Source organism: Enoplosus armatus, chromosome 20 (assembly GCF_043641665.1).
Source record: "Enoplosus armatus isolate fEnoArm2 chromosome 20, fEnoArm2.hap1, whole genome shotgun sequence".
NCBI classification, from domain to species: Eukaryota; Metazoa; Chordata; class Actinopteri; order Centrarchiformes; family Enoplosidae; genus Enoplosus; species Enoplosus armatus.
In genome coordinates, this window is record NC_092199.1 from 7,812,804 (window position 1) to 7,832,325 (window position 19,522).

At 43.5% G+C, this 19,522-nt stretch overlaps 1 protein-coding gene across 1 annotated transcript in view; it reads left to right on the top strand.

The window, feature by feature from the left end:
* LOC139303206 (zinc finger MIZ domain-containing protein 1-like) overlaps positions 1 to 18,642 on the top strand; it is a 75,832-nt gene extending 57,190 nt beyond the window's left edge. The window contains exons 5-22 of the mRNA XM_070926942.1: positions 11,732 to 11,867; positions 12,297 to 12,411; positions 12,838 to 13,055; positions 13,168 to 13,369; positions 13,723 to 13,980; positions 14,071 to 14,253; positions 14,373 to 14,444; positions 14,546 to 14,714; positions 14,814 to 14,955; positions 15,767 to 15,977; positions 16,241 to 16,346; positions 16,437 to 16,597; positions 16,709 to 16,776; positions 16,886 to 16,954; positions 17,052 to 17,296; positions 17,415 to 17,578; positions 18,103 to 18,393; positions 18,485 to 18,642. Of these exons, the coding sequence (XP_070783043.1) occupies positions 11,732 to 11,867; positions 12,297 to 12,411; positions 12,838 to 13,055; positions 13,168 to 13,369; positions 13,723 to 13,980; positions 14,071 to 14,253; positions 14,373 to 14,444; positions 14,546 to 14,714; positions 14,814 to 14,955; positions 15,767 to 15,977; positions 16,241 to 16,346; positions 16,437 to 16,597; positions 16,709 to 16,776; positions 16,886 to 16,954; positions 17,052 to 17,296; positions 17,415 to 17,578; positions 18,103 to 18,393; positions 18,485 to 18,592 (2,918 nt within the window). The 3' untranslated portion in view covers positions 18,593 to 18,642. The remainder of the gene's footprint in view (positions 1 to 11,731; positions 11,868 to 12,296; positions 12,412 to 12,837; positions 13,056 to 13,167; positions 13,370 to 13,722; positions 13,981 to 14,070; positions 14,254 to 14,372; positions 14,445 to 14,545; positions 14,715 to 14,813; positions 14,956 to 15,766; positions 15,978 to 16,240; positions 16,347 to 16,436; positions 16,598 to 16,708; positions 16,777 to 16,885; positions 16,955 to 17,051; positions 17,297 to 17,414; positions 17,579 to 18,102; positions 18,394 to 18,484) is intronic.
* Positions 18,643 to 19,522: the final 880 nt, after the last annotated feature.

Consider the following 19,522-nt stretch of genomic DNA (forward strand, 5'->3'; position numbering starts at 1 on the left):
AATTCACAGGTTTCAGATCAGTGATTTAGTGTTTCTCATGGTCCAATCATGTCTGGTGCACTGGGTTTTTATTTTAAACAGGAGCAACAGGTTTACATTTTATACATTTGACTCTGTTGAGATGCTGATGCACCTGTTTTGTTCATTTTCAACTTAAAAGAATACATTATCATATATTTATCTTTTGAGTAGCTCATACTCCCTGTCTGTAGGCTTGAAAGATGGCTCTGAAAGGTTTGTAGCTTGCTCATCATTCACAGCAGCTACAATGGATCCCAATTGTGATCCAGAGGCAAAAAAAAAGTGTCAAAACATCCATAGAAACTTTTCAAACCACTCATGCAGCACAATCCACCTCTCCACCGTTGATCTACATCCAGCACTCACCGTTTCTGCACTTTAAAGCTAAATAAACTACTTCCACGTCACTCTTTTGCCTCCTCATCAGCTTCAAATCTCTGAATGACTGAGAAGTGGGTTATACTGCAGGAGTTTCCTTTGGTCATTTTGCTGTGACTGTGAGTCTCCATTGAATCCAAACTTTTCAGCGCCACCTTCTTTGCAAAAAATAGATTTTTCTTAAATGAATGAGTTTCTGTTAACTGTTGACCTCACTTGAGAGTTTTTCTGGCATGTTGGCTTCTTTATTGTTCACTTTGCTTTCTCTCCACCAAGAGGGGTTTTGTTGAGCTGTACAGTAAAGTCCTGGTTTGGGCATTTATTCAGTTTTTTCCTAAAATGTGTCTGTGGGACAGCTCCCAACATGCTAAGACAAGAGAGGTTTTGCAACAGGCGGTATTGGTAAAGAGATGTCTGGCTAGCTGTAAAGTATTCCACACTTCCAACTATTCATTACTTTTGTTTTGTCAGCTTCAATGAATCTCTTGTTCTCTGTATCAGAGACGGGGGTTTTTTTCTACCAAGCTGAGAAATTGCACTGACCTTTTCCTTTTGAAGTTTTTCCGATAAAGTCCCAAATCAAAATAACAGCAAAGCATTTGTGTATTTGCAGAACACGCAGGCTCTTTTTCATGTGGCTTTTTAATGACAGCCATAAGTTAATTACAGGATACAGTTTGTTTACACCTCTTGCTGTGTTGTGATCATCCAATCAAATCCAAAATAGGATTTTAATTATATTTGATATCGAATCCTCCAAAGATCAGATGTGAAATTGTGATTGTAATTACGGACAGTCTCTGCAAGGGACACAATTTGAATATGTATATATATTTTTGTTTGTTTGTCTAGTTTCAGGATGGTTGTCGTGGTTAGTGATGTTCTCATTTCTGCACCAACGTTTTCACATGATGAAATTGCACCAGTTAAACAAACCATTTTCAGCTGCATCTCAGTGATATCACAACTGGAAAAACAATAATATCATCTATCTAACTTTTCTTAAAGAAGGTGGTAGGGCCAGCAATGCTAGCAGCCAATCAGTGTAGTGGATCATGAATGATTATATTTTTAGTTACTTTTTCAGTGGAGGTTAGCGTTGAAATCCAGCGTGCTTCATAGACGACAGAGTGATGTGATCTCTGAACATTTTGACAATCAGAGTTTTAAATTTGCACTGAAATGCCAGGTGTATCCGTGGGGAGATTTTCCTCCTCACATAAAAGGGGAACACAAGCGCCTCTGCCTACTTGTTATTCTCGCTGTAAGAGAACAAACAACAGCGACCGAAAGCGGACTTCAGTGGGTGCCCTGTTATTTGATCTTAATTTATGATCAATCCCACACGTGAAAACTAATCATACATGTGGTCTTTTTTTTGTCAGCTGTGGATCAGGTATCAGCGTGCAGAGCAGAGGAAAACGCTTAACTTGATCTGTATCTACAGCAGAGTTACCTGCTGCAGAAAGGGAGTAAAGGCGATCTTTTATTATATGCGTTCAGACAGTCTGCAAGCAGTGGAAAGATGTTTCAGAGATCTGATAAGGGAGATCTGCATCCTCAACCGGTGAAGAGACACAAACCGGAAAATGAGGCTTACGAGAGATTACGTATGACAGTATTGGACGATGCTAAAGCAGCACATTAAAGTGTAATTATTAAGTCATCTATGACCTTTATCAGACTCCATAGGCGAACAGCAGTGATTTAAACGGCATCAATAGAACTTAATTCCTCTTTCACGCGGCTATGGAACAATCCACAACGCCCCCTGCACACATAAACAAACCCTTTTTCACCTTTGATCAATTCTGATCAAACCTCGCTAACTGCTCAGAGCTACACTTTCATTCAAGTCATATTTTGAGCAATAGTAATACAGAAGAGTAGGTTAATTAATTAGCAGATATTCCATGGTGATTGGATATATCACCACGGAAAACAACGAACGTCATGATGTGACATGACGTTCCTGCGTTTCCTTAGTAATGATCAACAACTGCCTGCACTGGATAATATATAAACAGTAAAATATAATCTTTTGAACTTGAGTTTTAATAATTTTGCTTATTTCAACTACAGTATGTTCAATCATTCTCTCCTCTTCTTAGTAGGTTCTTAGACAGTCTGTGAATTATAACCTGATATATTTCTCAACCATCTCATAGGTTTGTGTTTGAATAAGGGAGCAACTCATAATCAAATGTCTGTCATTTAACTGAATATCTTAGAAATGTTTGTAAAATACAGTAAAATGTAAAATTTGAACCCTACAGAAACCAACTGCTGCAGGAGGTGTCAGTCTGACTCAGGTACTTGCTGTGTGTTGAAGTGCTGCACAGGAAACTCATACACATTGGCTGAATCCAAGCAACCATCCTCTCATCACAGTCCTTACATTATGTCCTCACACTGGACTGTGTCGACATACTGTACATGGAATGACATCAGATGTGCTTTTTCTTTTTTTGGTTGGTCATTTAGAAAAGCTACGTGGCTGCTGTTGTGTTGTCTGTCGGAGTTTTTACAGTATGAAGCATGTCAAACACGTTGTTTTATCATCTTGCCTGCGTCACAGTTTCACACTTGTGTTCTCGGCTGTTCATTGAAGCCATTAACAATCTAAGTTTATGCCTTTTTCCCCTCTTGTATGTTAATTATACCCCCGCCTCCTCACTGTTGTGAAAAAGCAGGTAGTAAAAGCTGTGAACGGATCTTATGTCACAGTCACAATAATGTGATGAAACTTTAATAATTACTGTAAGGAAACTGGGACAACAAACATAACTGAGAATATAACAAATAGGATGTTAAATGCAGTGAGTTTCAGTACTGGGCCATATATAGAAAGGCAATTATTATTATTATATTGTGTGTAAATGATTTGTATATGGATAAAATACCAGAAACTTGTATAAAATAAAATAGAAATAAAAATTAATATTTTAAAAAGACTCCTACAGTGTGAAATACATTATATGCATTATAAAATAGATAAACAAATTATGAAAACATTAACAGAAATGCAGGAATCCAATTTGAAGAAATTAGATGAATATGTAAATATGAATAAAATGCACATCATCTGCAAAATGTATATTTGTTAAATTCTGCCTAAGGCCACTCATACTGTATGTAGGGAAAAGCTCAGTATAAGAATGATCTCAAGGTTTCATTGTTTCTATTTGGCCTTAGTGTTTGTCACGAGGAAGCTTTTTATTCAAATCCTGCGCTGTTGCACATATGGATGACTCTAATGAGCCTAGAGGGGTGCCAGGACCCGGCCCAGGCTCCCCCAGTGTCTGTTCCCACTGTACTTCTAAAGGGAGGCTTTGACCCCAGGCCCACTGTGAAAAGGTCGCAGGTGAATCAGCCACCAGCGTATGCCACCGTGACACTACCGGCCCTGCCCAGCACCCTGAGGTGGGCACTAGTCCGGGCACATCTGCTCCGTGCCTAATTAGTATCATTGTAGACGAGGGCTTAAGGCTGGGCCTTCGTTAATAGCAGCCTGTTGCTCGGGGAAGCAGTCTGGCTCCTGTAAGCCGCTTCTTTGCAGGTCTGCTCATCTGATAATCTGGTTGCAGAAGTGCACGGTTAAAAACACACTCTGTGCTGGTGCACTCGGCTGTTACAGGGACCTCAGTGTGGTCAGGTGAAAGGGTCATCCATTAGTTTTGGCGAAGATTTGTCTTGTAGAAAGATGCTTTTCCCGTCTTTAAGGACCATGTCAGAATTTTTCTCCTCCTTAATTAGAAATCATGTATGCATTATATTTTTGCTGACTGTTTTCAAATGCATGCTGTACTTCTTTAGATGTCCTTTTTGAATCATTTCCATTGGTTTCTACAAATTTCTGTACAGTATGAAAATCAGTAAGCCAACTCTTGAAACGTCAGTTGAGTAATCAACAGTGAATCATATTATATTATCACATAGAGTTTATTTATATATCACTTGTAAGAAACTTAGAAAAGCAACATAAAACAAGAAAAATAGTAAACATTTCAAATTATAGGTAACAACAATAAAAACGAGGAAAAAAGACAAAAGAATGAAACAGCAAGAATGAACATCACGTCTGCATTACCTCCAAAGTTACAGGATCGTGATGTGGAATTGTGGCAGTCTCAACTTTTCAGTTCAAGCTGCACTTAAACTGCTTTTCCACACAATGATAACGACTAATGACTAACTTCACACTTATGCACATTTACAGAACTCAAGCAACTTTATAGTCTGCTAGTTTATTTTTGTACAGTATGAAAAGTAATGGAAATGAATGGTTGCCTGAAACGGTAGGAAAAATAAATAAACAGTCTAAAACACAATGGCATTGTTTTCACAAAATGGTAAGCTGTGATGTTGAGTATACATGATTTTTAGTAAGTAGGCTAAAACATGCAAAACCACTACTATGGTCCTTTAAGGAAGCTCCGAAACTTGACCTTGGACACTTTGACATGCTGTTGCCAGATTTTAGCTGCTGAATTAAGACAAAGATGTAGGTTTAGAAGGAGTTTTGCTCCCAATCAGCTTACTCTTGCGGGGAGCGACATACAGTAACAGATTGAAGATTGAATGTTGGTCGGGGGAGATGTTTGGCTTTAATTCACAAGGAATTAATTCTCACCAGGGGGGTGAAATGCTATAGATTTCCACCTTCGTTCCTTACAGGGACCCTGAATGGCTTGCCCTGTTTTTAATGAAGAGATTTGTTGCATGTGCCAAGACAGATTATCTTTTAAAACATTGGCCTGCGTAGGCAAAGGTTTGGTTCCTGTGTAACCATGACCAAGAAATGTCAGAGTGATGAGATCTGCATAAATCTTCTTGAGGTGGTGGCGTATATTGTATCTTCTTCCAGTTAGTGCCAAGTGGATTTCTATAAAGATATCATAATCATAATCTTGATCTCAAATCTGTGAACACAGATTTTATTGAAGGATAAACGTCTTTATCTTTGACATTTCATATCTTTATTTAGAAATCCTGCATTTGTGTGTGTGTATATAGATAGAAATTTGCATCACAAAGTGGTTAGCTGGATATTTTAATACTGACGTTTTTACGATGGCAGATGTGGAAAGTTAGGAGAGATAAGGGACAGCTTTCCTGTCTGTCAGTCATGTAGTCTTTAGTGGTTTTTGATTTGCAACAAAGAACGCAGGATGTCAAAACAGCAACCCAGAAACACCAAATCCGCAGCATTTTCTTTTTCTCCTTGCGCCGCTTGCCTCCACATGGCCACATATGCTTGTGGCCTCAGTAAAACCTTTTTGGCACAAGTCCAAATGCCCCCCCCACCCACCCTCCCCATTCTCCTCGCCGGATGGACATGGCACGACATTGCGGCCATGTGGCCAGCAGGAGGCTGTATTTAAGCCGGGGCAGCTCTGAAATGGGCCATAAAACCTAGCCAGCAAGTCTGGCTCCCCATGAGGCAACGGGCCTAAGTACTCATTGACAAGACTCCAACATCACTGACTTTCCAGAGAAAGAGCGGCAGGAGAAATAATGCAAGAAGAAAAAAAAACGGCAGACAAAGATGAGGTGCAGACAGGAGGCAGTCGTCTGGCCTAGATAGACAGGCTGTTTTATAACTGTTAGCGCTCATGCTTTCTATCCACAATATGTAGCTGCTTCACCACACTTGTCCACTGCTAAACACTCACTTTCATTGAGATTTCTTTCATTTGTCTTTCAGCTCATTTTCACTTGATGAAATAGCTGCATATGTTTAAGGGACCTCAGGGGAAATATGTCACATTTTGATGCCACATGGCAGCCATGACATTCACATGTTCCCACTTCACACATCCTCCATCAGCTTTCTGCAAACATCACTCACCCTGAAATATGTCACGAAATGACTCACACAACTTTTAAAATCTTAGCGACTGAGCTAATGAAGTCAGTTTACAGACTTAGTTTTACAACACACAGTTCACACTTGCCTCTGTGCCGTGTTGGAGCGTTGAGAGGGTGACCAGAGAGAAAAGTACCCCCCATGGATGAATGGATGAACAAGTAGCACACTTCTGGTCTGTCATGGGTTGACAGGTCCGTAACCTGTTATACCTGCTGTACCCGCTCCCTAAAAGGCTGCGTGATTGACGAGTCGCCTCCATTTCATTATCAAATTGGCATCAATGAATAATTTGTGGCATCTGTGAAAAGACAAAGAGAGGTCTGATTGCTGCCAGGCGGGCATCCACGGCTCTGTGGTGACTGTGTCGGAGAGCCGCGAGGCACTGTGTGGACATGATTTACGATCCAGCCGGTTAGTTTACGCAGGATAGTTTGGCACCGCTGGGCCTTCGTAAGCAATGTCATAGCAACCAGTTATTCATATAGTTTTCCATGTATTATGAGGTAAATGCCCTGAATTGAGCAGTTCTGGGAATCCTACATGAGGCACATAAGCGAGGAATTCTTTGGCTAAAACTAAACATGGCAGTTTTGCATGGCCTCTTAGGTGCTTTCAGTAACCAGGGATACTAGGGCTCCCTAGACTCTCTCTTATTTTAATTGACTTTGGCCTGCAGGAGGCTTGTGTCCATTCAAACCTTTCTGGGCAGAGAAGGAGAGAGAGAGAGAGAGGAGGGAGGGAGGAACAGAATGTGAATAGAGCTCCCTCAGAAACTAAAAAGTGCAGCCCACTAGAGCCCTTCTTGTTAGTTTGCTCATGGTCTTTGTTCTCCTTTCAGCCCTTCTGGCTAAATGTCTTCAAACAAGCCGTTTGGGGGTTATGAATCTCTCTGACAGGTTTATGGCAAAAAAATTGGACTTCATTTTTACAGTTAGTGTGGGGATAAGTGAGGAAGTACCGCTGATAATGTGAGTGTGATGTGATGACTGGATGTGTGTGTTTGTGCTGGACGTTAATGACCAAGCCATGTGGGACGATGCCAGGTGGGAGTCCAGGGTTGACAAGGGAGCAGGTGTCTATTAGATACAGAGCAGAGAGGGAGGGAGGAGGTGGACGGGAGGGGAGGGAGGGACGAGGATCATAAGAGCTCTTGGCATCTGCCTTACCTGCTGCCTCCCCTACAGCCCTCCTGCCAGTAAACGGAGGGAAAGAGGGAGGCAGAAAAGGAATAAGACGAAGAGAAGAGGAAAATGTTTTGGAGCAGGCAGCAAGTGAAGGAGTGACCTTCCTGTCATGTTTTTAGGGTTATCCTCTCCCACAGGTTGTTGTCTCTATTCACGGTGGTTGTGTTGCGTTTGCTGTACGTCTGTTTTTAAGGGTCAGCTCACTCAAGTTACAAAAACACATTTATTTTATTTTTGCCTTCACCCTAATACAATGGAGGTGATTGGAACATGCTGTCAACAGTTTTCATAGGGACTGCTGGTTTGGTAAGATGGATTTGTAGTAAGGGGATAACAGGAGTCTCGCTGTAGATACCTAGAGCAGAAGTTTTGATGTATTGTTCTCAGATGTGTCGTTAATTAGCTTATAGTAGCCACACAGTAACTGTGTTTACATTGGTAGATCGCCATGTTTCATGGCAGGCAGAAAGGTTGCAGTAATGATGACTTTGAAAAGGAGAAGACTGCTTCATGTTGTATTCATGTATTCCTGGAGATTTTTTGAATTTTTACTAAATTTCATTTTGAGCAGCGCAAATGAAAGCTCAAAACATCCCTCACTACAGGTGTGAGAAAATATGTTTTTGTAGTTTTGGTGGACTGACCCTTTAATCTCGAGGTCCATTTCTTTCGGTAGAGCAAAAAGAGACAGAATCAAGGTATTTAATCAGCACAGTTTATTTCTCTGCCGCCTGTCTGTATGTGCGGTGAAAGTTGGGGTGGGGGAGCATTATCATTGGAAAGAGCATTGAACAACTGTCAGGGATGCAGTCCACGTCATTTGTCATGCCTCCCTGGGGCTTTATGACAGAGAGTGAAGCTGGAAGCTGCAGGCCCAGCTACCGAACCACCCATCTAGTCCCAGCAGATGCGTTTACCGCCCTTCGCCGTGGCTGACCATCAGGCTGCACAGCTGAGCACCAGAATATCAATACGGCTCAGACTCAGCCGGGGCCCCTGGGACAATCTACAAGGCAAACAGGATAGGCTCCTCTCCTTATGGAAGACAGAGACCCATTGCCGCCGGGGAGACCAATGTAAACAGAGCAAAAAGATGCTCTGTAGCACCAAACGGCAGTTTGATTCACTCCAGAATAGTCATGAGACGGTTATCTCCAGTTTTGGCTCTTCTCAGGGAGGGAAACAGATGAGTCTATTGAAGGGCCGTCTGTGAGAGGAGAGGAGAAGAAAAACAGTAATCCTTTTGTGTTCATCATCCGCACTGTCCTGAGAGATGCTTGGGTGGAGGAGGAGGAGGAGGAGGGAGAGACTGTGAGGAGTAACGGGTTGGCTGTTCCTCCTCCTGTCACATGAAACCTGAAGTTTATCCTCTGAGTCAATGACAGAGCGCCTCTCCTTTGAACAGGTTGGTGCTCAGTGGAGGTGGTAATTTTGTGTGGTGATAAGCCCTTTATCTAATGGTGGGGTAGAATAATTCCTCTTTAAGTGGCAGCGCTGGTGTCTCCCTCTCCCTCTCTCCTCCTCTTCTCTTAAATATGTATTGTCATTTCCCTGCTTGGCTCGGCGCTGTTGTTGTTTTTGTCCTGCGGCTGTTGATGTCGGCCTCGGTGTGAAACGAGGATACCGTCCCCTCAGCCAGACGGCCTCACGGTTGCACAGTTAGGGGATAAATTGCGGAGACATGTTTATCAACATAGAAGAAGTGCAAGTTACCCCTTGTTGGAAGAGAATAATGGGACCTAATTGAGCTGTAACATGCTGGCTGATCGCCAGGCCCTTGAATTGAAAACTCTCTCCATCAGAAGGGGGTCTTGGGAGAGGGGGGTGCTGTTGAAACATGGCAGGACGTTCTAACATAGATGTGAAACTCGTAAACCTATTAGCTGCGCTTGGACCGGGTTGCATGTATTTAAAACTAACCTACAAATCTGCGCCTCTACCTGCGTGTGTGATGTTTTCTGGGAGAAGAGCACCTGAGAGGCCTTTTCTGTCAAGCAAAGCACAGCCGTGGTAAAGTCAGATCAATCCTCTGGAGGAACAGCACAGCCTGTCTCCTGGCACCTGCCTTGCCAAGAACAGGAGGAGGAGGAAGGAGGAGGGAGAAAAAGAGAGGGAGCATGAGCGGGTGGGAAGGAGGAAAAACCCAGCTGCCTCTGCGCCTGAGCCCCGTGCTGCTTTTAAAGGAGTGGGAGGGAGGGGAGAGAGGGGAGAGAGGGGAGAGAGGGGAGAGAGGGGAGAGGCAGGGAGACTGCTGGCACCATCTGTACATGTCTTTTGTATTCCAGCCCTCATCTTTACACAGAGCGAGGCTGGTGTGCTCAGTGTTCAAATGAAAGGAGAGGAGGTGCCTTTTGGGGTGCGATGCTCTGAGAGGAGAAGGTGTGTGTTTGTGTGTCGATGCTGAAATTCTGTTTTGTCCTCGGAAATTCGGCGCACTCAGAGGACATCTCGTGTCCTATTTATTCTACCTCTGTGTGTTAATGTAAGCCAGTGTGGTGCCTTTCTTTACATGTGTGTGTCACTAGACTCTGTTTGCAAGCACTCATGTGTGGTCAAATCTCTTGGTTGCCATGTTTGTGATGGGAGTCAGAAGCTTTTGTTTGTTCCTCCCTCCCATCAGTCCCATTAGCCTGATGTCTCCTCTCTCACTGACTCACTCATCCTTTTTTTTTTATCTCTCTCTCTCTCTCTCTCTTTCTGTCCCTCTCTCTCTCTCCCTCTCTGTGTGATATGTGCTGTGGCGTCCCGTCCTTGCATGTGGCAGCAGGGTGGATCTGCCTGCGAGGACAGCCTGCACTGTCTGCTGTCATATTGACGTGGCTTTTTTGCGCGAACCGCAGCTGAAATCACCGAGCACTCTGTTTCACCCACCGGCCCCTCCCTCGCTCCCTCGCTCCTCAGTCAGCCTGGAAGTGCTGTGAATCATAAGAGGAGGTGGCTGCCCTGCTCTTTGATTGAATCCACATTCCCTTTCTGCTCTGACGCCGCACAGAGGAGGCTAGAAGGAGGCAGGGGAAGCGAGAGGGAGAGAAAAGGGAAAAGTGAGTCTTTTGTAGTTGGCACAGTACAAAAACATGCACTGCAGATGAAAAGCATATGATTCGATCAAACACGCGCTGTGGTAGCTACCTAACCAAGCGGTAGGTAGGAGGGTGGAGAGAAGGGAAGGGCTGGAGTCCATCTGCAGGCCCAGAGTGAACCCTAGTGGCCGAGAGCTGTAGTGACATGCTGGATTGAAGCTCATCTTTTATATTGCAGCATAAAGGTGCCTCCTTTTGTTTCTTACTGTAAGAGGGGTTTTCTACAGTGTGTGGAAAGCGATTTGTTTTCTCTTTATCTGTGCTGTACAGCTTATTGACATGTTGAAGTGTTGGAAGGTGAGCTGCTCTTCAACTGGCAAAAATGTGCATTTAAATTTTTCAAGGTAAAACCGTGCTTCCTGTAGAATATAATTTTGGGTTTAGTTGTAGATTTATCTATTGCAAACAAATTCACTAGTATACACAGAAAACTGAATCCTGATGGCCCTCAACAGATATGCCTTTACATAGTGAAGACTTAACTAATGACTTAAGTCTTAGCCTTAAGAGAGTGGCAGTGCATATGAGTGGATCCCACACAATTATGTTTAAAAGACTATTATTAATTTAGCAAATAAATATTAAAAGAAGAATGATATGTAGCAAGAATAAGTCACAAGCAAATGTATTTTCTGTTCTTTTATTCTTTTTGATTCAGTCGGAAATGTCCGATAAACATAAACCAGTCCATAAGCAAAATAAAAGTCCTTTTTGTCCAAAGGAAAAAAAAAAAAGAATGACCCTTAAACAGTAGAATAAATAAACAAATAAACTAACTAAAAAATGAATAATTAACATTCACTCAGCAGATTAAATTAGTGTTAAATGTTTTCAGTATTCTTTCTCGGCCTATAGGATGTTCAAATGTTTCATGTTGTTGCATAGTTACATGGACTGACATTTTGCTCTGTTTTGGAGGTACCTTGCGCAGACAGGACTCCCCGAGTTGTCATAGGGTATTTTGCACAAAGACTTTACACATCATTTTGTCAGTCAGGCCATTGCTTTTCAGTTTTTTGTCCAAATTTGCTCAGAAGCTTCTGTTCCTAAGTTGTTGTTTCATCTGCTGCCTTCCTCTTCTCACATAATCAGTTTTTGCAGGTTTTTTCTCTTGCAGTAGAGGACCGTTACCTCTGCAGTTATTTCTCACAGGAGTCTGACAGCACTGAAACACTCTTCTCCTGCTCTCTTTCCAGCTCTTCTGTCCTCGTGGTGTGAGGAGCTGGGACGCCTCCTCCTCCTCCGTCACCAGAAGAACAGGCAGAACGAGCCTCCAGGAAAAGTGCCCATGCAGCCCCCCATGAGCTCCATGAAGCCCAGCCTCTCGCACGGGTCAGTGTTCACACTGCTGCGCTTTTTGGCTTGTGTGTGAGGTGTGTTTGTATGTTTGGGTGTGTGAACAGACAGTCCTGGCCCTTGGGGAAAGCCCTTCCTCTCCACATGAAGCACGGTGTTCCTTATGGATCAGTGGCCAGACAAACTGCCAGACTAACTGCTTGTAGCACAGTCAATAGGGACAAATGGTACCTCACAGCCGAGCACATGTAGTTAATAATTACAACACAATGTTTGTGCATTTGAAGAAGAAGAACGTGCTCTTATTTTATAATCCAAACAATAAAACCTTTGTTTTTCCCTATCGTTCAGCAAATTCAAATATACTTACTTCGACTGTGCTATTGTACAGGGCAAATATTTGTGAAGTGACGCAGGGCACATGTTGTTTTGCCTACATGATGTGTTTTTGTCCGTTCCCTGCAGAGATGGGTCTTTTCCCTACGACTCAGTTCCCTGGCAACAGAACACCAATCAGCCTCCAGGTTCGTTGTCTGTGGTGACTACCGTCTGGGGCGTGACCAACACGTCGCAGAGCCAGGTGAGACTACATACCTGTGTGTCTGAGTGGAATGTCGACAGTCGCATTTGAGAGGGTATCAAGGCCCTCAGATATGCAAACGTTGTGCTTTTTGTCAATATTCAGTTTTTCTATTAAGTTCTGTAATCATTTTCTTTAAAGAATAGCTCGCTTCCATTGCAGTGTGATTAGTTTCAAGGTTTTTGTGTAAGTGACATAATTATGAAATAAAGCAGGTTATTCCACTATAATTTCAAGGTTATGGTGATGAAAATTAACTGGAAATGTTTTATTTTCTGAATAAATACAGTCACTGTTTCACTGGTGAGAAATCAACAGTCACATGGACCTCTATTCTGATTTGGGTTGGGTTTTTTTTAACATTGTCTTGAAGTTAAAGCAGCCAACATTTACACGTTTATCCCCCTGTGTGTCTATGTCCAACAGGTGTTGGCGAATCACATGGCCAACAACAACAATCCCATGAACCCTGGGGGCAACCCTATGGGCTCGGGTATGTCTGGTAACAATCCAGGGATGAACTCTCCTCAGTTTCCAGGCCCTCAGCAGCAATTCCCCAACAAAGGCAACTCCAACCAGGGCTACATGCAGCAGGGCATGTACGGACGACCCAACTACCCCGGAGGAGGAGGCTTTGGTGGCAAGTATGTGGACATTAGTACTGGTCGTTGCAATGATCCAGAGAAGTAGTTCTGACACTCCTCCAACATGATGTTCTGAGGTGATTTTTATATATTGTGTTGCTCTTTGTCATAGTTACCCTGGAGGTCCTAATGCTGGACCTGGAGGAATGGGTATCCCTCCGCACTCCCGTCCTCCTTCAGACTTCGCCCAGCCTGCCGCTGCTGCCGCCGCTGCCGCAGTTGCTGCTGCTGCCGCCACAGCGACCGCCACTGCCACGGCGACCGTAGCTGCCCTGCAGGAAACTCAGAACAAGGACATGAACCAATACGGACCGGTAGGACGAGACAAACAAGTGATAGCACCTGTGTGTTGACATCTGTGTTCATAAAGGAAATTATTGCATTTTTGTGCACATCACTCACTACTTGGAAGTGCTCACTGACTTTTCCTTTCAATACTAGCAAATACTACTAGAACAGGGAGCTGAGAGAAGTGGATTTAGACTATAGCATTTAGCTGTAACAAAAGCTAACAGGCTCAGGTTAGAACATTTTTGTCCTTTGATAGTTAGAAGATTTTAGTCCTTTGTGATTTTTAATAGACTCTTTTCTCTTGCAAGATTTGCCACATTGACAGTTAATGGTTGATTGAACCCATTTGGTCTTCCAGATGAGTTCCTCTTTCCAGATGGGACCAAACCAGGCGTACAACAGCCAGTTCATGAACCAGCCAGGACCGCGTGGCCCTCCGTCCCTGCCTGGTAACATGGGCACCGGCATGAATGCATCCAACATGAGCGGGCCCCCCATGGGAATGAACCAGCCCAGGGGCCAAAGCATGCCGCCTTTCGGGGCACACGGCCAAAGGATGCCCCAGCAAGGTTATGCAGGACCCCGGCCTCAGGGCATGGGTATGCAGGGCATGAAAAGACCGTACCCAGGGGAGGTGAGTGGATGTGAATTCAACGCTTTTACCTTCACGTTTTAGCTCGTTTGCTGTATGTTGAATGTATGTTTGTCATCACTGCTTCCACAGCCAAACTATGGTGGGCAGCAGTATGGACCAAACAACCAGTTCCCAAACCAGCAGGGGCAGTACCCTACACCCAACCCTTCTAGGCCGTTGCCGTCCCCCAACTATCCCGGCCAGAGGATGCCTGGACAGCAGCTGCAGGGCCAATACCCGCCTCCCAGCGGTGCCATGGGCCAGTACTATAAGGTGCAGTGATACTGTTAGTCACCAAAAATGTGATGATTATTTGCTTTGTTGTAGAAATAATGGAGGTTCATTTGGAGAAGAAATTTATTTTAATCTGTTTTATCAAATTACAGCAAGAGCCACCTTTTAATGGTCAAACAAATAACTTCTCTGGGAGTGGATATCAGTACAGCCAGGGAAATATGAATGGGGTAAGTCAACCAATTTTGTTTCATCACTTCATCACACTCTTGGTTGTGGTGTTTATAGTCCAATGAACATTTGATTTACTAATCGATTGTCTTCACTATAGCCGCCCAGACCGGTGGGTAACTACCCTCACTCCCCAGTGCCAGGCAACCCCACCCCTCCCATGACTCCAGGAAGTAACATCCCTCCATACCTGTCGCCAAACCAGGACGTGAAGCCACCCTTCCCTCCTGACATCAAACCAAATATCACGGCTCTCCCTCCCCCTCCAGGTCAGTAACTGGAAGATGCCCAATGAAACAATCTTAACAGTGAATCATTCCTTTCAAAGTTCATGATAGTCTGACCATGGCTCTTCTTCAACCATGTAGCAAATCACAACGAGGAACTGCGCCTGACATTCCCAGTGCGGGATGGGGTAGTCCTAGAGCCCTTCAGGCTAGAGCATAACCTGGCCGTCAGCAACCATGTCTTCCACCTACGGCCTTCTGTACACCAGACGCTCATGTGGAGGTAAGACATCATGCACTGAATCCACATATAGTATATTTTCAGGTATTTATCCCCGATGTTTTATCTCCTGTTAGAGCCTCAAAAAAATGTGGTTAAATAGTTCTTGACACATGGTGGAAATACAAGTATGAATGTGCAAAAAGAACATTTAATCCCTGATTTAGTTCCTGGCTGTTGGTTCTTGGGTCTCAAGGTGTATGTTTTGGGACTATTTGGTCAAAAACTCCTGTAAGTAAAGCACCCTTATTTTGTCTCTCTGATCATTTGGTTCTCAGTCAACAGGGAAATTTAGCTTCACATAAGAATCCTGTAATCAAGAACCAATGGGTATTCCTTTTAACCTTTGGCAGTCAGATTGAAAAGGTTGTGCAGTCATACTGTCTGCAGCTGAGAATTATTTTAAAAGAAAATCAAACCACCACTATTCCCAGCTAACTTGGAGAAGGTCATTCATGCATTCATTTTCTCTGATTTAGACGATTGTAATTCCCTTTACTCCCCTCTCAAGCAAAAGTCGCTCTCATGTCCGGAGCTTATCAAGATCATGAATTGAGGAAACTTTCTGGTGCCAAACTGTGAAATCACATCATCCTAAATTTAGCCTCCCACCTCTGGTTGTCTGTTTGTTTCAGAGTTAGGTAAGAAAGGAGGAAACGTACATTAGGACCCAAATGCTGGAGAATGAACAGTCTATGGAACTCTTGCTCTTATTATTACATATAGTATAACAGGATCTACATTCATACACTTTGTCTGTACAGGTGTAGGATCATCTACACCCACCAAATGTTTTTCTCTGCTTTCTCTGCAGATCGGACCTGGAGCTGCAGTTTAAGTGCTACCACCACGAAGACCGCCAGATGAACACCAACTGGCCGGCATCGGTCCAAGTCAGTGTAAACGCCACGCCGCTCACCATCGAGCGGGGCGACAATAAGACCTCCCACAAACCCCTGCACTTGAAACACGTATGCCAGCCTGGAAGGAACACAATCCAGATCACAGTTACTGCCTGCTGCTGTGTGAGTACACAAATCTCCAGAACTAATAAAAAGGGGTTTATACAAATCCAGACACAAAAAGTAGTTGCCAGATAAATAAAAGTCAGCCATAAAAAAACTCTACCTGCAGATGATGTTTAATGCTAAAGCTTAGAACCAAATAAAAAATTGATCTGTCAGGTCTTTTATCTCTGGATACACACATTGAAACAGTAAAGAAACCATTAAACTTATACATCTCCTGGGGATGTTTGTGATAGTGACCGTGATGTTTCCTCCCACAGTCGCACTTGTTTGTGCTGCAGCTGGTCCACAGGCCCTCAGTTCGGTCTGTCCTCCAGGGTTTACTGAAGAAGAGGCTTCTGCCTGCAGAGCACTGCATCACCAAAGGTATGCACAAAAGAACAGAGGCGCCCTAATGTCCTGATCGTTCCCAGAGTCCTTGCTTACATGCTATATTTCTCTCCTTCTGCCTCAAAGTTAAGAGGAACTTCAGCAGCGTAGCAGCATCATCGGGCAATGCGACGCTCAACGGAGAGGACGGCGTGGAGCAGACGGCCATTAAGGTTTCCCTCAAATGTCCAATCACCTTCCGGCGAATACAGCTTCCAGCAAGAGGCCATGACTGCAAACACGTTCAGGTAAGCACTGCAGGGATAAACAAACACACTGAGAGTCAAAGATCTGATGGAAGAAGAATTTTAAAATGGTGCACTGGATAACAAATGTGACTTTTTTTTTTTTTCTTGCAGTGTTTTGATTTGGAATCATATTTACAACTGAACTGTGAGCGGGGGACATGGCGATGTCCTGTATGCAAGTAAGTTCATCCATTTAAAATACATAACAGTATTTGTCTATAGTTTTGAGTGTAATCCACATAGCTGTCACTCTCAGCATTTTGACCCCCGTCTCTCTTCTCTCCTCAGTAAAACAGCGTTGTTAGAAGGACTCGAAGTGGACCAGTACATGTGGGGAATCTTGAACGCCATTCAAAAGTAAGTTGAGAGAAAGAAACACATTTTTAATGCATATAATGTATTTCTCTTCATTTACTTACATGTTAACCATTTGATTTAATCTATATTTCGCCAGCTCGGAGTTTGAGGAGGTGACCATTGACCCGACATGTAGTTGGCGGCCGGTGGCTATCAAATCTGATATCCACATCAAGGAGGATCCGGATGGACCACTAGCCAAGAGGTTCAAGACGATGAGTCCCAGCCAGATGATCATGCCCAATGTGATGGAAATGATAGCTCAGCTCGGCCCCGGACCGTCACCGTACCCGTTACTATCTTCTCAGCAAGGGGGCAACAACAGCGAATACGGCAGCCAAGGTAGATACAAACATGTAGACAAATAAACGTCTTCTAAATGTTGGGTATACTACAAAAGGAGCTTAAAATAATAAGAAATGTACACATGTATTTACTGTTTTTTTATTTTGTGTGCTAGGCAACAGTTACCAGGGGCACGGGAACTTTGACTTCCCTCACGTCACCCCTGGTGGTACGTCGATGAATGATTTCATGCACGGTCCCCAGCTGTCTCACCCACCTGACATGCCCAACAGCCTGATGGCCCAAGACAAGCCACTCTCCCACAACATGCCTGACTCAGTGAGTTCTCTCGCCATTTCGTTTATCAACGCTGACTTAAAACTGTAAAATAAGATTTTACCAGAAACCACCAGAAAAGGGGAATTAAAGGAATGGTTTGACATTTTGGGAAATACATTTATTCACTTTCTTAGCACAAAGACTGGCTCTGCTCAAACAAAGGTAACAAAATCCACCTACCAGCTCCTCTTAAGTAAACAAATTAACATGTTATATCTTGTTTTTTTAATCCATACAAAAATTGTGTAAAGTGTAAAAATGTATGTGGTAGCAAATAAGCATATTTCCCAAAATATTGAACTATTCCTTTAAAGCTAAGATAAGTTCATAATAGTAAGCTGAATTTACGGAAACTAGAATCCATTTCGAATTCTCTCACAAAACAAGCAATTTGAATATGTCACCAAAATTGTGATGGGCCTTTTCACTATTTTCACTGTTTTTCAGACTAAATGATTAAGCCATTAATCAAAATAACTATTAGTTACAACCCTAATCTGAATATTTCCCCCCTCTCTCTACAGATACCTCACTCCGCCGGCAGTGACCAGTCACATGGTCCATTGCAGCAGAGCTTACATGCATCTCCGCACCCTGGGAGCCAATCAGGGCAGCAGCTACACCACAGCGGGCCTCCTCAGCCATCACGACAAGCTCTGCCTCCTCAGCAACAGCAGCAACAGCAGCAGCAGCAGCAGCAACAACAACAGCAGCAGCCTGGCCCCAACAACCATCCCCACGGCGACCTGGCCTTCAACCCCTCCAGCAGTTTGGACAGCCAAGCAGGGTCGGACATGCCTGAGCCATCTTTAGACGTGAGTTCTGACATGCAGCAGAAAAAGTCCAGTCTTAAATAATCTGTGTTCCCTTGAATGCCTAACCAACATTTTTCCGTCTTCCTCACAGCTTCTTCCAGAGCTCGCTAACCCAGATGAGCTGTTGTCGTACCTGGATCCACCAGACCTCCCCAGCAATAGCAACGACGACCTTCTATCGCTCTTCGAAAACAACTGAGGCAATTCAGACACACATAAACTTTTCTGACTGCCTGCAGTTTCCCTGAGAACCCAGGGCGGTCCCTCAGTACTTGATAAACACAAAGATGCACTCCCTTTCTCTTCTTCCTCTTGTACAGTTTTCATTGGCCAGCGCAGATTGACTGAAAGAGGTTAAAACTCAAAGACACGGCGGCTCACCCCGTGGCGACACTTTTGAACTGTGCAGCTATACTCAGTTTTTTTAACGCCACACACAGGTGTATGTGTGCACATTAGGAACGTGTTGTAGCATTTTTTATTCATGTTTTGTTTCCTTTTGAGAAGAAAAAGGAACTCACTGTATAAAAACAGAAAAATAACTGAAAAAAAGGCGCTATCTGGCCAGTGTGCGTTATGTCCATATTGTTATTCCAATCTGAGAGGCCACAGCTTCCTGGTGTCACAGCTCCATTCCCTGACTGGTCTGGTTAGTCGCACTGTTTTTTGTCCACCACACATCATTTAAAAGCACAAAGAGATTTTGGCAATGCAAAAAAAAAAGAAAGAAAGGAAAATCTGTCTTTACAAAAAAAAGGAAGATCAATTAGATCAGCGAATGTCTGTCCTTGACAAAATGTTTTTTAAAAGATTTTTTGCTCCTCTGCCAACATTTTAAAAAAGATTTTTGGGAATGATCGGCTTCCACTTTTTCCACAATTTGATACATACATATTTTTGTCAAAAAGAGATATCGCTGCTTTTCAGTCATCTGACAGTTGACAGCTGGAACGGAGAAGATTTTGGCCCCACCAAAACAGAAAAAAGTTTATATTGCATACCAAGAATAGCATACCTGTACTTCTACATGTTGTATAGCTATCGTCCTCCTGTATAGAGGAGTGATTTTAATGGAAACGAAAGGTACAATATGAGAGATTGGAGTTCCTGTAACGATCCTGCTGCGTTT